At 42.3% G+C, this 16677-nt stretch overlaps 1 protein-coding gene across 3 annotated transcripts in view; it reads left to right on the forward strand.

Annotated features, from left to right (window-relative positions):
• Nucleotides 1-16677, forward strand: part of Adcy2 (adenylate cyclase 2) — a 446582-nt gene that overhangs the window by 5799 nt on the left and 424106 nt on the right. For all 3 annotated transcript variants that reach the window (XR_015642825.1, NM_031007.3, XM_087593668.1), the window contains 1 exon segment: nt 10638-10835. Coding sequence is in view for 2 of the 3 variants with exons in the window: in NM_031007.3 (NP_112269.2) it covers nt 10638-10835 (198 nt within the window). In the remaining variant the exon portion in view is untranslated.

The following is a 16677-nucleotide window of genomic DNA, read 5'->3' on the forward strand; positions in this document are numbered from 1 at the left end:
TTTGCCCCATTGAACAGAGACTCCAGCTGCAGCATTCCTGTTGTCTAAGAAGGTCCTCCTTTGAGCCACTCCTTTGAGCTGCAGTTTTTTACTGATATTTTAACGCCATGGATTCTATTGAAAAGCAGCAGCAGTTAGAGGTGAGATACTGCAGTTCCCAGTGTGGGTATTGGTCCTTAGGACAGTAACATACTTGATCTGTAATTGTTTTGGCATATGTTGAGGCAGAGTGCACTGGGGTACTAGTTAATTAGAAAGTTTGTTGTCATTGAGGCAGTCACTTAACTTGCCTCCTTTCTTAAGTCACTGAATATCTTCTTAGCCTATGCTGAGGCTGACACTGTGTTGATACTGTCCCCAGTGGTGCACCTGCAAGTGTCTCAGGTCAACACATTAAAGTCATCTCTCTTCAATTTACTTCTGTGGGATAGCTAGTCCTTCTGGGCAACTCAACTAAGACCATGTATACTTGTGGTCCCTGTTCCTTCCTCTGTTGGGTATTCACATTCAAGTTCCTGGAGAGTTGAGCCCTTAAATACCCAACCATTATTGATGTCTGCTTCATATTTTAAATGCTTGTGAATTGCACAAGGAAGTTTAATCCTTGTCTTGCTGGGAAAGTTTAGATAGATCCATCAGTAGGTGAGTTTTCTCTCAATTCATTGTGAGTGCAATCAAAAAGGAAGTCACTGACCTCAATGTTGGACACAGTGCTGATCAGGTAGCAGCACCACATACAGCCACTGAGAATCGTAGCATTGTTGATCTATCTGGATCCAGCCCTCAGTTTCATCCACCCCTTAGAAGACAACCCTACAGAGTTAAATCATCTCTTCTTTCCTCAATTACTTCCATGAAGTAAAATGAATAGCAGAACCATGTAAATGGGTCTTGGTTGTGAGTTAACGATGATATATCTCCTAAGTACTTAGGATAAGAAGAGACATGTAATATTCCTTGTCATTATTGTCTTTATACCACAGAAGGATCTTCATGTATTGACAGACATACTTCAGGATGAAAATAAAATGAATACTGGAATTTTAAAATCCTGGATGTGAAAGACTAGTGATGTGTTTCTATTTATATGATAAATGTGTTCATTTATTTATTCATTATTAGTGTTCAATAAGTAATAATATAATTATTACTGATTTAGTTTTAAAGGAGGGACAGGAAAAAGTGTGGATAGCTTACTTACAAGTCACATTTTGACAAAAGTTTAACATTCCCCAACATAAAAGTTCTTGCCAACTTGATTTATATTGTCTTTGATACTTCTCAATGCTGTTCCCTTTGAGAAATTTTAAGTAAAATTACCAAGAGTAGTAAAAGAATGTTTACCCGTTGATAAATGGTATTAGACTAAGAAATATACACACATACCTGGTTTGCAAATCCCAGGTGGCTTGGGAGAAAGAAAAGAGTTATTGAGTCACTTTGTGTGTTTGTTTCTTTTGACAAAATTAGTCCTGTGCTGGTTCAATACCCTCTTTGTGTAAGGATACAACAAAAGCCCATCGAAGGGTAAGGGGAGACCAGGAAAAGGACTGCCTGGGTCCAGCCTTTTGGCAGTGTTACAAATAATTCCTTTCATGCCTCCCTCCCTAGACCCTCCATCTCTTTCCCTTGTCCCCTCTCTCTTACTTTGGTGCACACTTCTGTCTAGAGAAGCCAGACTTAGATGAGAGCAGTGGACACAGGAAGAGATATCAACCTGGAAACCACCACGAACCAACTGGGCAGCTGGTTACAGACTCACCAGAACTCTAGGTCACGCTGTTGGAAGGGAAAGGAGAAGTAATACACAAAAGAGAGGAGAAAAAAGGCAGGAAAAGAGAGACAGGACACACACACAGATACACACACACACAGCCATAGACATACAGATACACATGCACATATAGACACACAGACACATGCATACACAGAGACACACAGGCAAACACACACAACATACAGGGAGACAGACACATGCACACAGGCATAGACATACAGACACATACATACACTGGCATAGACATACAGATATATGCATACACACATAGAACAAAGACACAAATATACACAGATACACAGGCATGCACACACAGATGCGCACACACAGAGGAATCATGATTATTAAAGATTCTTAAGACAAATTAAATTTCAACCTAAACTAGTGATTAAAATTATTATGAACATTGAGCTATATGGAATGAATACTATAATAGAGTTGAAATATGAAGGAATACTATACAATATAATAAAGACTAATTTTAAAGACTAATTTAGTTCTGGCAGTTTTCACAAAGGTCATTGTGTCTAAGAGAATTGTGAGAGTAAGTCATGTCCAGTCCAGCACTGCCAATATCAAAGGTCTGTTGTTTGTTCTTTTTGTTGAAGCAGGCTCTTGCCATGTAGCTCTGGGTGTCATATTCATATATATATATGTACCTGTAGACTAACTGTCCTTGAACTCACAGAGATATGCCTGCTTCTGCCTCCTAAAGACTCTACTTGGTAGAGAAGTTAGTGGATGCTTCCCTTTTGCATTCTTCATATATATCACGGTTTGCTATTGCAGCTACAAGATAGAGCTTGACAGCACCAGCTATCACTCCTGTGCACTCATACCCAACTGAATCATTGTATATAGTGCATGTATGCCAACGTGTATAGTATGTGTTTTAGTTTCTTTTGTTATTTTAAAGGAATAAGATACAGCATTTTAATATTTCAAGCTAATAGTTTCTTGTAAACATTTGAAAGAAACTTTTGGGCAAATGTATTAGTAGGGCCAATGAAAGCTGCAGATTAGAAACTCACGATCAGCTGAGTGCAGATGAAGGGGGTGAGGACATGTGACTGTAGCTCAGACATATGGTGAACCTCAGAGTTAACCTGTCCCTAAAATATACTGCAGATAATTTAGGCATAGTAGCCATGTACTTAGGAATTGGGAATAGGTGCAGAGTGAGATTAATCATTCGATTAGCCTGATTAATTTTCCCTTCCTGAGCACAATCCCCCTCGGTTTACATCTGGATTACTTATGTGAAAACAAACAGCCACTAATCCAGGGCAGGCTGCATCTGCCCACTGATTTATTTCCATGCATGGGCTCCATCACCCTCCCAGTGTAAGCTTCATACTAAATTGTGTTCATCTCTTTTCAACTTGCACTTTTTTTCACTTTATCACACACACACATGAGTGCACTCACAATGCACACACATATATATTAATGAGAGTGCAGTGTAAGAGCTTTCAATGTCACTACAGTGTGAAAATGATATCTAGTCAGTGGGAACTGTGCTTGCACCTTTGAATCAGACTCAATTCTTGCTTTAGAAAGATACCATGTAGTCCTGTCCTTGCTTGCAATGCTGGCCAGCAGAAGCAAACACATTCTTTCTTAGGTTTTCATGAAGGAGAGCAGCCCAGGCTCCAGAACCCATGATGCTGTGGCTAAGCTGAGCTCCTTAGCTTATTCTAAATATATTTTACACTCACCATATTTTCATTTATGATGGGATTCTCAGGGTGCAACCATCTGAAGTTGAGAAGCGGTGTCACTGTAAGAGACATGTACACATTGTCCATGTACACATTGTCTTTTTGTAGAAAACCAACTTTTACTGATGAGCATTATTATTTTTTGTTAAATTTTAATATATATTTTTGAGATATCAGGCCTCAGACAGAAAATCATTCTGATTTGACCAGAGACAGCATTCTGTTCTACAGAAATTTTTCAAATACAATTTACCTTATTTTATACAGACTTGGATGTTGATGGCTACTATTAGAATTTTATGAAATCTTATTGTAGAAACGCTTAATTCTTTTTTTTATGTTTTAGCATTTTATTTTTTTCTTTTTTTTTATTAACTTGAGTATTTCTTATATACATTTCGAGTGTTATTCCCTTTCCCGGTTTCCGGGCAAACATCCCCCTCCCCCCTCCCCTTCCTTATGGGTGTTCCCCTCCCCATCCTCCCCCCATTGCCACCCTCCCCCCAACAATCTAGTTCACTGGGGGTTCAGTCTTAGCAGGACCCAGGGCTTCCCCTTCCACTGGTGCTCTTACTAGGATATTCACTGGATGAGCATTATTATTATTAATAGTAGTAGTAGCAGTAGTAGTAGTAATAGTAGTAGTAGTAGTAGTAGTAGTAGTAGTGACAGAAGTGTTCTACTGCTGGTTTTAATTGCCATCTTGACCCAGTTTAGAGTCACTTGGAAGTCTGTCTCAATGAAGGAAGGACTGTCCAGACCAGGTCGGCCTGTGGACATGCCTGTTGTGGATTGTCTTGATGGCTTTACTTGCAGTGGGCATACCCAGTCTACTGTGGTCAACAGCATTCCCTGAGTTTGGCCCTGAACTATGTAAGTTTAGGGGTGTTGTAAGCATTAGTAACTACACATATGTCCACTGTTTCTCTACTCCTGAGTGCTTGTGATATAACTAGTGGTTGTACTGCTATGATAGCTTGTAACCCGGCATTTTGAGGCATTGAACGTAAACTGGTACTCTTGCCTGTACCTCTCAGGTGCTGGTATTGCAAGTTGCAAGTGCATACTATCAAGAAGAGAATTGTATCAAGTTTCATGATAAATTCACAACAGAGGTGAATTACTGGGATAAGCATTTCTAATTAATAATGCAGACTACCTACCTGGTCTCCCATATTTTGTATATTTCTTGAAGGGGACAGCACACGTTCCCCAAATCCCATCCATTGATAGCATCAAACTCAGAATCCTGAGTCACTCAGTAAAGGGAACTCATGTGCACAAAGGAAGGTTGGAGAATCATTTCCCTGTATCTAGTTTTACTTCTTTTGGTCTAGATATCTGTAGCCTGAAAAGGCATGCTGTTGACACTTTAGCAAACACTGCACATACAGAAAACAGCCACACTAATACACCACCCCCTGTACCATCACTGTACCAAGAGAAAATTCTAATTGAAAGGGTTTAACAGCCTCATACTCTTTGAAGTAATTGTGTCGTGTGTGTGTGTGTGTGTGTGTGTGTGTGTGTGTGTGTGTGTGTGTGTTGCCTGCATGTATGTCTCTACACCATACATGTTTGCCTGGTGCTTAGAGAGGCCAGAAAATGGTGCTGGGTTCTCTGGGACTGGAGTTATAGATGCTTAGGGACTTGAACCCAGTTCCTCTGGAAGTGTAACGAATGCTCTTACCCTAAGCCTTCATCTTCCAGGTTCCACACTTTTAGTTGGACCTTATCCCTGACTTGCCCTTATCCATTCAGTTTTCAACATAGGATTGTCTGTGTGACAGACAATATTCCTAGCACTGGGCATTTTAGATTGCATGGTGACTGTGTCACCTCTGGTGAATATTCATTTTCTTCTCAGGTCTGGTAGCAGGCTATGAACTGTTTCTTGAAAGGGGAGCAGTTGTTATGAGGTCATAACAAGGACTCTCAAAACAACAGCTTGGATCATTCAGGAAATACATGAAGATTAGCATGACTATTTACTTCAGGGTAGCCAGCATGGAGGAGCCCTGAAGAAGGTTCAGTGGGAATTTCTTGCTTCTATGTGGCTCCTGGCTAGTGCAGCTAATGTCTGCTCAGTGGTTGTCACCAGCGGCCACAGCTGGAGACAAGTAGAGCCTTCAGTCAGATGAGTGCAAAGCCCAGCACCAGCATCGTCCATGCACAGGCGTGTCTGACAGTGAAGACGTTGGATGGCTCACTTGATGCGTTTTTTGCCTCCCAGACTCCTCTTTAGTTTGGCTGTAGCAGAGAACATAGAATTAAGGATATTGTGGGCAATGCAATTACCAGCAAGACCAAGCCCACACCGGGACAAACCGTTTGGCTTTAGCACTTCCCAGTCAGCACCACCACCACAACCCCCCCCCCCCCCCCCCAGTGTTACTGCAGCCATAAGACTGACACTGTTTCACTATTCTTTTGAAATTCAGTTCACAGCTTCTTCTTCCATCAAAGGTGATTTTATAGTTAACTTGCACATAGGACCTCCTATGTTTAATATGTGTTCTTCGTATACATTTCTAATTTGCATTATACTATGAAAGAACATGGATTTGGAGGATAACCTCAATGTTTTTATACTTTTGAGCAAGTCACCTGATAAATAATTATTTTGTATGGGATAGTGGTTGAGCCCAGGGTATTGCAGACTGGGCAAGTGCCCTACCATCAACCTACACTCCCTGCCCAGTATGTGATTATTCCAAATGCCGTGTGCACTGGGAAAGATGTAAGAATATTGTCTTCTGTCGGTCTTTTGGTCAAGCCATGCTTTCTGCTTGTGTTTACTTGGCTCTGTTTTGGTCTTGTTTGCTTCTTCCATTGATAGCTTGTGGGAGGTGCTGGAACCTTCCCTTCTGAGGAGACTGGTTTACTTTTCTCTGCGTACATGTCTGCTGGATACACTTTGAGGGTATTAGCTTTCTGCATGTTTATAATGGTCACACTGGAGTGGTAGTGATTTTCTTTTCTATTCCCTACTCGGAGTCTCCAGACACACACCTGGAGGCAGGGGGAGCCTGGCTCAATGCAGGTTACCCCAGGAGAACTGCCACTCATGGTGCTGCTCTGTGGGGCTGAGTGCCAGAGCCATAGAGTCTGCAGTGGGGCACAGTGAAGGAGGCTGACCACGGCGCTCAGTCTCCTACACTGTGGGACAAGATGCAAAAGCATTCCTGCTTTCATGCTGACTTCAAAGCCCTTCGGGGAAAGACTTTTAATAGAGAGGCATTACTTTATATTAGGGCATCCTTTACCATCTCAGTGGAAACTAGTACTTTTAACAGAAAAAAAAAAGAGTGTACATGAAAAATGAAAGTGTAGATAAACCTATGCTTGCCAGAGTAGCCTGGAAGAGACAAGGGGGTGGCCATGTAACCAGTAAAAGCAATGCGTGTTTAATCATCCTGGCAATTAGAATCCTTACAAAGTTACCAGGAAATGCATCAAAGCCGAAGAACAACATTTTCAAAAGGAGCGATAGCACCCATTACTGTTATAGCAGATAATACCTTTCAGAAAGTGTCCTTTGTGGAAGGCATTCAGTGCTTCCCATTTTCTGTGCATTATATCTGCCTTTCCCAAGGCATTTCGGCACAACAAAAGGCATTTCATTCGCTACATTTTATTTTCTTTGCAATGCATGTTAACCTTTTTTCCCCACTGAGGGAGGAGAGGGTAGTGAAAATAAAAATAATTCAGGTTGATGATGTTTCTATGCTTTTATCACCAGTAGTGACTGGTTCTCTATGTGGAGTTTTATAATTTCATCTTGCTTAACACATGGCCATGGGGTATGGCCATGGGGTAAGTCCATGGCTTTCTTATCAACCATTTGGGACGGTGTGGAAAAGGAAGAGGATGGTGTCATTCAAGTCTGAGAGAATGCCTTGATCTCATTTACTTAGCCTTAAGAAAAATATGTGATGCACCTGGCAAGACCTGGGGAAGAATGCAGTTTACAGGTTCTTACAAACTCTGATGAATGCCCATCTCTGTTTTTCCTGACACTGTATAAAAGGTTCTATTTTGTGGAGAAGTCTCCATTAAATCCCACTCAGAGCTGGAGTTCATCAGCAGATGCAGAATAAGTGGACACTGTCCTCTTCCTGTTTTCCAGTAGATCCAGGGTTGGGCAAGAGCTGGGTCTAGCCTCATGAGAAGCAGCTGACTATTCTGAGCCCCTGGCCATGTGGGGCCTTGGCTGGCTACCAGGAAGGTCTTGCTGTGCAAAGTTGTTGCTGCTCTGCTAGTGTGCATAATGTTTTTGGTAAAGTCACCCACCTAGTGAGTAAGAATGTACCCAACCAACCACCAGGACAGCACTGTGGCTTAAGCCTGCATGGACTCAGGCCATACAGAGTTCTAGCATGAAGAGGTGGGTATTAACTAGCTAAGGAGCTATTTGGCAGTTGACAGCAACTGGGAGAAGGAGTCAGTTTTCTTTAAGGGCGTGGCCCCCTGCTGGGTTGACCTCCCTCCAGTGAAGGCCACACATCCAGTAGGATGGGTCCAGAATAAACCGAACTTGATGGATAAAAAAAACTGCAGGGGGCTGGGGATTTAGCTCAGTGGTAGAGCGCTTACCTAGGAAGCGCAAGGCCCTGGGTTCGGTCCCCAGCTCCGAAAAAAAAAAGAACCAAAAAAAAAAAAAAAAAAAAACTGCAGGCAGAGTTGGGTGGGTAGGGAAGTGGGGATAGCACTGGCACAAGTCGGGGTGTGGGTGAATATGCATTGTACAGTGTTCTTGGAGAACTAATAAAAATGAAAAAAATACAATTTTTAATAAATTTAAAAGAAATTAAAATATTTTGTGGGGAGCTTAAGGATTGTGCAAACCAGCCACTATGCCACAGTGACTAATGGAAATGCCACCAAATGCAAGTTACAGCTAGTGATCAGACATTAAAAAACAAAAGAATAGAGACTTAATACTTAAACCACAAATAGCATAATTTCAGAGCCAAGTAAGAGAACAGATCTTAGTCATCTTTGCAGAGGACTCCTCAGAAGAATGCAATGGGCAGGCTCCTGTGGACCCCTCTTCTGAAGGAGCGTCTCTCTGTCTTCCTGTTCCTACAGCTCCTGGCCTTTGTTTTGCAGTTATGCATGTAAAAGCTGGTAAAGTTGAATACTGTCTCTTAACTTAATTAAATGAAACAAATGAAAACCTCTTCTAGACAACTAGTCTTGTGGCTATTTTGGCTATCGCTGGTTGCTCGTTCTCAACTCCGTTCTGCTCACTGTGACAGGGTTAATAGGAAGTCAGTTTTCATGGCCCCTTGTATGAGCAATCATAGTCCCCAGCAGGTTACCTTCAGACACTGCTGCAGGTACTATGTTGGCTACTAGCATTGTGCGTGTTGGGCTCTCATAGCCTAGGGCTTGCCCATGCCCCCTTTGCAAGGACTATCATGGTGTCTGGGCTAAGAGGGCAACTCTTAGCCATCAGAGTCCTGATGATGGGTAAAGAGGTAAGTGGATCGAGAGAGTAAATAGAGAGTAAAATTCGCTAGTTTTCATTAGCCCTTGAAACACTGGTTCTTCTGGACTGTGCAAAGACACCCCTGGCTTTTTTAAACTTCTGTCTGCTTCAAGCAGAGGGCTGGGCCCGCGTGGCACATAACAGCAGTGGCTCCTTGGCCTAGAGTCCTGCTTTTTTGGTCATTTTTCAGCTCCTCCACTTTCTCAGTTTTCAGAGGCACTGGCATGTGGCCTGCCTCAAGGACTCATACAAGAATCAAAGACATCTAAACATGTCAGTGTTTAGACATGGAAGTGCCACCAGGCGCCGCATATTTGTCCCGTTCATCTTGTCTTACTACCTTCCTACACGTCCCATTTAGCACACATGTAGCTGAGAGTTCGGGAAATGGAGTCAGCCGGAAGGCGTCTAGGGCTCAGTGCTGCTTGGACTCCATGCAGGGTTTGGCTGCTCTGTTCTGCCCTGTGGTTAGTTGCTTGGGATTTGGATGTCTCCAGTGTGAGGCTGTTAGTGGGAGAGAGCAGCTGTGTGCCCCAGATCACCATAGGTGTCCTCTGGCTGTCGGAAGCCTTAGTTTACTGCTCTCTCTACCTTCTTAAAATTTCAGTGGAGTTCTTATGGTCTTGGCAACGTGGGGATTAACATGCCTACAATTCATGTGTTAGTGACTGTAGATGTTTGGGTGAGGATTAAAGACATTTGTTTTATGTTCTGTCCCCTTCCATCCCCGGACACAGCCAGCTACCAGGATTGCAATTTCAATCCTTTCTGGTATAATCAAAGGCAATAAGGTGGTTATGGCACGACTCTGGTGTTGTATATAATTGAAGTGTGTGTGTGTGTGTGTGTGTGTGTGTGTGTGTGTGTGTGTGTGTGAGAGAGAGAGAGAGAGAGAGAGAGAGAGAGAGAGAGAGGATAAGTATTAGCATATGAAAATTAATTTAGAAAAGGGCACCACTAAGAGGCTAATAATAAATAAATGCCCATTTCCTTTACAAGTAGTGGCACCAGAGAGGTGGGGGGAAAGGATCTGGGGCATTCTCTTACATTCTTCCCGTACTCAGATTTCTATATTTAGCACTTTCTGTTCCTTCCCTATTAACCCATGATCCTTTTAAAATAATAATTGTCATGCATTAAAATAAAAGCAAATCACTGTGGACATGGAAGTAATTCAAGTGTGGTTCTTCTTTAAAAAAAAAAAAAAGTAAAACATTTCAAGTCCATTTGGTGACTTAGTTGCTGGTGAGCACAGTATGTATGGTCCTCTAATCCAGACAGGGACATTCCTTGACTGGTCTTATTGTCCCTTGGTGTTGACGGGATCGTGCGTGCCTCCACTCACTTTTCTTGAAGTTGATTCTGTTATGAAATCTACTTCTTCATTTCTCTGGAAAACCATAACAGTTTTCTGGAACTGGCTATTCTGCTAGTTTAAATAGCCAGCATTGCATGATCTACTCAGAAAAAGACATGGTCATTCAATTTTAGAACTTGGAATTTCTTTTAAAACTTTAAATCGTTCTACTTTGGAAACAGTTTTCAGCCCCCCACGTTTGATGTTGATTGACTCTGGGACTGTTTTCTAATAAGTCCTTGCCATTCTGCCTCCAACTGCATCTTCTGTTTCTGTTTCTCTCCACAGGAGGTGGAAGACCATGTGGCATTTTTAATAACGGTTCCCACTGCCCTGGCCATTTTCTTTGCCATATTCATTCTTGTCTGCATAGAGTCTGTGTTCAAGAAGCTACTCCGTGTGTTTTCGCTGGTGATTTGGATATGTCTGGTTGCCATGGGATACCTGTTCATGTGCTTCGGAGGGACTGTGTCTGCCTGGGACCAGGTAAAAAAAAATCACACACCTTTGTGGATTCTGTCTCTGGGCCTTAATTCAAGCCTTACTTGATTATGTAGACTTCATTCTAGACTTGACTAAATGAAAGACATGAAGATTTAAAAATATTTTTATATTTTAATTGACAAATAATGACTGTATATTATGGATCGTAATGTGACACTGATGTAATCTGTATGGTGATAAAAGTCAAGGTAATTAGTATATCCAATTAGCATATCAACACCTGACTGGATTATCCTTTTTGAAGTGAGATATGATGAGCAGACTTTTTTGAACTAGAGTTTTGGGCTGAAGAGATGGCTCAGTAGTTAAGAGCACTGACTGCTATTCCAGAGGTCCTGAGTTCAATTCCCAGCAACCACATGGTGGCTCACAACCATCTGTAATAAGATCTGATGCCCTCCTCTGGTGTGTCTGAAGATAGCTACAGTGTACTCATATGCATAAAATAAATAAATCTTTAAACAAGAGAGAGATGGAGTCTTACTATGTAGCCATGGCTGGCCTAGAACTCACCACATGGGCCAGGGTAGACTTAGATTCTCATGGTCCTCTGCCCTTGACTTCAAGTTTTGTGATTAAAAGCATGGACCATAGCACCTGTCTCTTTTTAGCAATTTTGAAATATCTAATCTATTATTATTGACTGAAGTCAGCATACTGAGCAATGAAATCACTAAATCTCATTCTTCCTGTCCAGTTGAAAATGAAATAATCCAGGCACAAAGAAGAAAGTCCTTTGAAATATCTATTGTGGAGGTGGTTGGTAGCAGGGCTCATACAGTGTCTATTGGAATTCATCAGTTCTGCTGGCAGTGGGGTGGGTTGGTCTGGTCTCTGGTCCTTTGTTTGGGGAGTGCTGCCTCTGTTTGGTGCAGTCTGGAGTTTACCCCCATTGATTAGTGTGCTCTGACTTTTCCAGACTGCTTAACATATAAATTCCTTCTCATTTATACTCACTTGCTTTGGAAAGACAATTCCCGCAACCCTGCTTTTGTACCAACATGATCACATCCTGTGAGTAAGCTTGCTTCCTATTCCTGTTACAAACTAACCCCCATTTTCACTCCTGCTCGGGCTCTTGACTTAGAATCTGCCTGTGTCTGGGTGATGTCATGTCTTAACAGTATGGTCTAGCCAGAGATATTACTCAGCACTTCTGCTGTGCGAATGGTGAGTGGCTCCTCTCAGCAACTATTTGATGGCTTGGTTGAATGATGCATCGTGTAGGTAATAGGTGTGGATTGAGGATAGTTAGTCAAGGTGCCAGCTTAGTTTTTATAAATAAAACATGAGGGTGGGGTGGGGAGGAGGAGAGGGAGGTGGGGGGGGGGAGAGAGAGAGAGAGAGAGATTGATTGAGATTGATTCCGTAGCCTGAGGCTCTTCACAGGTAGTAGAAGATTCTAGAAACAAAGCAGAGAAGCTTTGGGTTGAGGAGAACAGAGAGGACCAACTGCATCAGAGGCTGATGGAGCCCCAAGGTTGATACTTCCTAGTGTCCTTTCTGGAAGGCCAATGTCCCCTCCTAGCTCAAAGCATTACATTTCCATGCAAATCAGTTTGTCATATTCAATGGAAAACCAGTTGGTTTGTGGAGTTACAGTTTTTTGAATTATTGACATTTTGCTTTGCATGAGTTAAAGCTCAAGTATCTAGAACAAGAGAGAGAGAGAGAGAGAGAGAGAGAGAGAGAGAGAACGAGAACATTGAATTAATAAAAGAATACCTAGAGATTTCAGACTTCCCTGTAGATCTCTTCCCCATCTGAGGCAGCAGAATGTTTCCTATAAAGTCTGAAGATCATTTATGTCTAAGACTTTTACTACTTTATAGAACTAGCAGATTTTCCTGGATTTATTCCTAGGCTCCTAAAGGTTATTATTTATTTATTTATTTATTTATTTATTTATTTATTTATTTACATCTCAGATGCCTCCCCCTCCCAACATCACATGTCCACAGAGTCCCTTCCCTTATCTCCCCTCCCCATCTCCTCTGAAAGAGTAGTGGTTCCCTGGGTATCATCCCATGCTGGAGCACCAAGTCTCTGCAGTTCCCTGTATCCTTATCCCTCCACTGGGGGTCCTGCCTGGCTACAGGAGGTGTTCTCTTCAGGTTCCACGTCTGCACTGTTAGGCATCTCTGCTAAGGTCACCCACATGACTCCTCTTCTATCCCTGGTCTCTAGGACTTCCCTCATCCCCTACCTGACCCCTGAATCTATAGATTTCCATTCATTCTTCTGGCCCTCTGGTCCTCTCTCCTGTCTCTCTCCACACCTGATCCTGATGACCCTCCTCCACCACCACTTGCCTCCCCATCTCTTCTCCCATCCAGTTCCCTCCCTCCCTCTGCCTCCTATGACTATTTTATTCCTCCTTCTAAGGGAGCTTCAAGCATCCTTGCTTAGGCCTTCCTTCTTGTTTAACTTTGTTGGGTCCGTGGAGTGTATCATGAGTACCTGTACATCATGGCTAATATCCACTTATCCATGAATATATATCCTTTGGGATCTGAGTTACCTCACTCAGAATATTTCCAAGTTCCATCCCTTTGCCTGAAAAAATCATCACGACTTTGTTTTTAACAACTGAAGAGTGTTCTATCTCATAACTGGACCACATTTTCTGTATCCATTCTTTGGTTGAGGGACATCTGGGTTGTTTCCAGTTTGTAGCTATTATGAATAAAGCTGCTATAAGCATAACGGAGCACATGAACTTGTGGAACTTTTGGGTATATGCCCAGGGGCATAGCTGGGTCTTCAGGTAGAACTATTTCCAATTCTCTGAGAAATCACCAGATTCATTTCCAGAGTGGTTGTACTAGCTTGCAATCCCACCAGCAATGGAAGGGTATTCCCCTTTCTCCACATTCTGCATCAGTCAGAATGGCTAAGATCAGAAACTCAAGTGACAGTATGTGCTGTTGAGATGTGGAGAAAAAGCCCCTAAAATTTTTGTTGTTGTCTTATGAATGGAATTTTGAAATTACTTTTTCTCCTGCCTGTGTTGCCATATCTATTGTTGTCCTTGCCTAACTTATAACATACATATAGGTAGCATTGTATAGGCCGAGCAGGTTATATTTAGGAGTGTGTGTGTGTATGTGTGTGTGTGTGTGTGTGTGTGTGTGTGTGTATGCATGCATGCATCAGAAATTAGTGAAAAGAGAAGCTATGAATTTGAAAAAGGAGGCAAATATGGAATATGGGAGGGTTTGGAGGAAGGGAAGGTGGGAATGATGTGTTTATATTATAATCTCAAAAACAAAAGAAATAATAAAATTATTACCAGTAAAATAAAATGGGTGAATGAAACTTTAAAAAGTTATTTTACCTGATTTTTAATGTTGATAAGATTCCTTTTTTCTCTTTTGTTTTTCTAACAGCAGTCTTAGCAGACTTAGTACTGTTTCTTTGCCTAAGAGTTTCAGTTTATTTATATGTGCAGTGTTGTCATCTGTTGGTGACTAGAATTGCCATTTATTTCCTTTCAGATCTTTAGTTCACGCATTCTTATGTAGCACACACAAGTTCTTAACTGGAACTTACAGTATGGGGGCATTGGCAGCGTCAAACCTATTTCTTAGACACCTTGGCTTTATTGGTAGCTTGTGATCTAATCAGGAAGGATTGTTCCCATCTGTTAGAGTGTCCTTCAGAGAACAGCTTCCTGTATCGATGATGAATGACACCTCACCTGTCACCTCTGACATTCTCCCTAACTTTTCTGTACCCCCCACCCCACTTCCTAGCAGCTCTCTTTACTGTTGGCCTTGCCTGCTGGACCATGGAGATTGGTAGGACTGTCTTCCCAGCATGGTGTCTCCCCACTAGGAAAATAGGCAGTGGTTGAGAGACAGACTTCATTGATGGGGAGCTATGCTCGACTTTGTCATATCTAGACTGGATTATTCTGGTATTAACTGTCCGCATGTACCTTGGCATTTGTTTCCAAACTTTTGTTGATATTTTAAAAAAAGTCTACACATGACCTCAAACACTTTATGGTTGTCTTTATCTAGTTTTAGAGCATTGGACGATGTATTTACATCTAAAGGGTCTGTTACCTCAAGTTGATGTAATGGGTTGAGTGTCCAGCCCCTAGCAGGGCATGTTTCTGCAGACATATCTGTGCCTGCTCCTCCGAAGAGACTATGCTCATCCAAGGTTCACAGCTAGGATCCATGGCTGTGGTTGTCAAGGCTGTCAGGGGGCACGTCTTGTGCTGTGGGTCAGTTTATATCCCACGCCATAGCAGAGGTGCTTCATGTTCTATTTCTACACAGGAAATGGAAATGTCTCCAGGGGCCGCCTGACACATTCAGCTGGGATGAAGATTTAAGATGAAATCATTGTCTTAAATCATCTGACTTTATCCTCCAGTATTCTTTAATAGAGCGACTATAGCTGTGGACCCCTCCCTGAATACTGGCCATCTGAGTGTCTCAGTAAGCTTACCCTGCTTCAGAAAGTACCACCCTGCCCTTTACAACAACATAGTCCCTTCTCTTTATTTAGTAATTTTTATTTTTTGTACTTAATTTATTTTATTTATCCATTTATTTTAACTAGTTAATTAACCAATTTTTTTCATCTTTATTAACTTGGGCATTTCTTATTTACATTTTTATTGTTATTCCCTTTCCCTGTTTCCGGGCCAACATCCCCCTAATCCCCCCCCCATCCCCTTCTCTATGGGTGTTCCCCTCCCCATCCTCCTCCCATTACCACCCTCCCCCCAACAATCACGTTCACTGGGGGTTCAGTCTTGGCAGAACCAAGGGCTTCCCCTTCCACTGGTGCTCTTACTAGGCTATTCATTGCTACCTATGAGGTTGGAGCCCAGGGTCAGTCCATGTATAGTCTTTGGGTAGTGGCTTAGTTAATTAACCTATTTTTACTTACTAACTTTACCTCTGGCTCACTGCCCCTCCTCCATGTCACTCCCTCTCACAATCCTTCTTCCCTCCCTCCTCCTCTTCTCCTCTGAGGAGGGCCCCCTGGATATCCCCCACACTGGTATGGGGCTAAGTGCATGCTCTCCCACTGAGGCCAGACAAGGCAGCCCAGCTAGAAAAGGATATGCAACAGACAGTCAACAGCTTTTGGGATAGCCTTGGCTCCACTTGTTTGGGATCTACCCGAAGACTGCACATCTGCTATATAAGTGCAAGGGACCCTGGGTCCAGCCCATGTATACTCTTTGGTTGGTGGTTCAGTCTCCGAGAGCCCTAAGGGTCTAGACTAGTTGACTCTGTTGGTCTTCCTATGGAATTTCTATCTCCTTTGGGGTCCAAAATTCTTCCATAAGAGTCCTCAATCTCCATCTATTGTTTGGCTGTGGGTTTCTTCATCTGTCTGAGTCAGCTGCTGTGTGGAGCTTCTCAGAGGACAGCATGCTAGAGTCCTGTGTGCAAGTATAACAGAGTATCATTAGTAGTGTCAGGGATTGGTACTTACCCACTTACTGGGTAAAGGGAATATTCTTCCATTGCTGGTGTGAGTGCAAAGTTGTACAACCACTTTGGAAATCAATTTGGCTATTTCTCAGAAAACTGGGAATAGTTTTTACCTTAAAACTCAGCTATACCCTCCTGGGTATATAACTAATACCACAAGGACATTTGCTCAACTGTGTTCATAGCAGCTTTATTCATAATAGTCTGAAACTAGGAACAGTCTAGATGCCCCTCAAATGAAGAATGGGTAAAGAAAATATGGTACGTCTACATAATAGAATACTATTTAGCTATTAAAAGTGTGGTCTCTTCTTGATGGTGGTAAAGCTAATATTTCAAAGGAGTGCCCCACAGGAACATTG

This window comes from Rattus norvegicus, chromosome 1 (assembly GCF_021556685.1).
Source record: "Rattus norvegicus strain SHRSP/BbbUtx chromosome 1, alternate assembly SHRSP_T2T, whole genome shotgun sequence".
In the NCBI taxonomy this organism is placed as follows: Eukaryota; Metazoa; Chordata; class Mammalia; order Rodentia; family Muridae; genus Rattus; species Rattus norvegicus.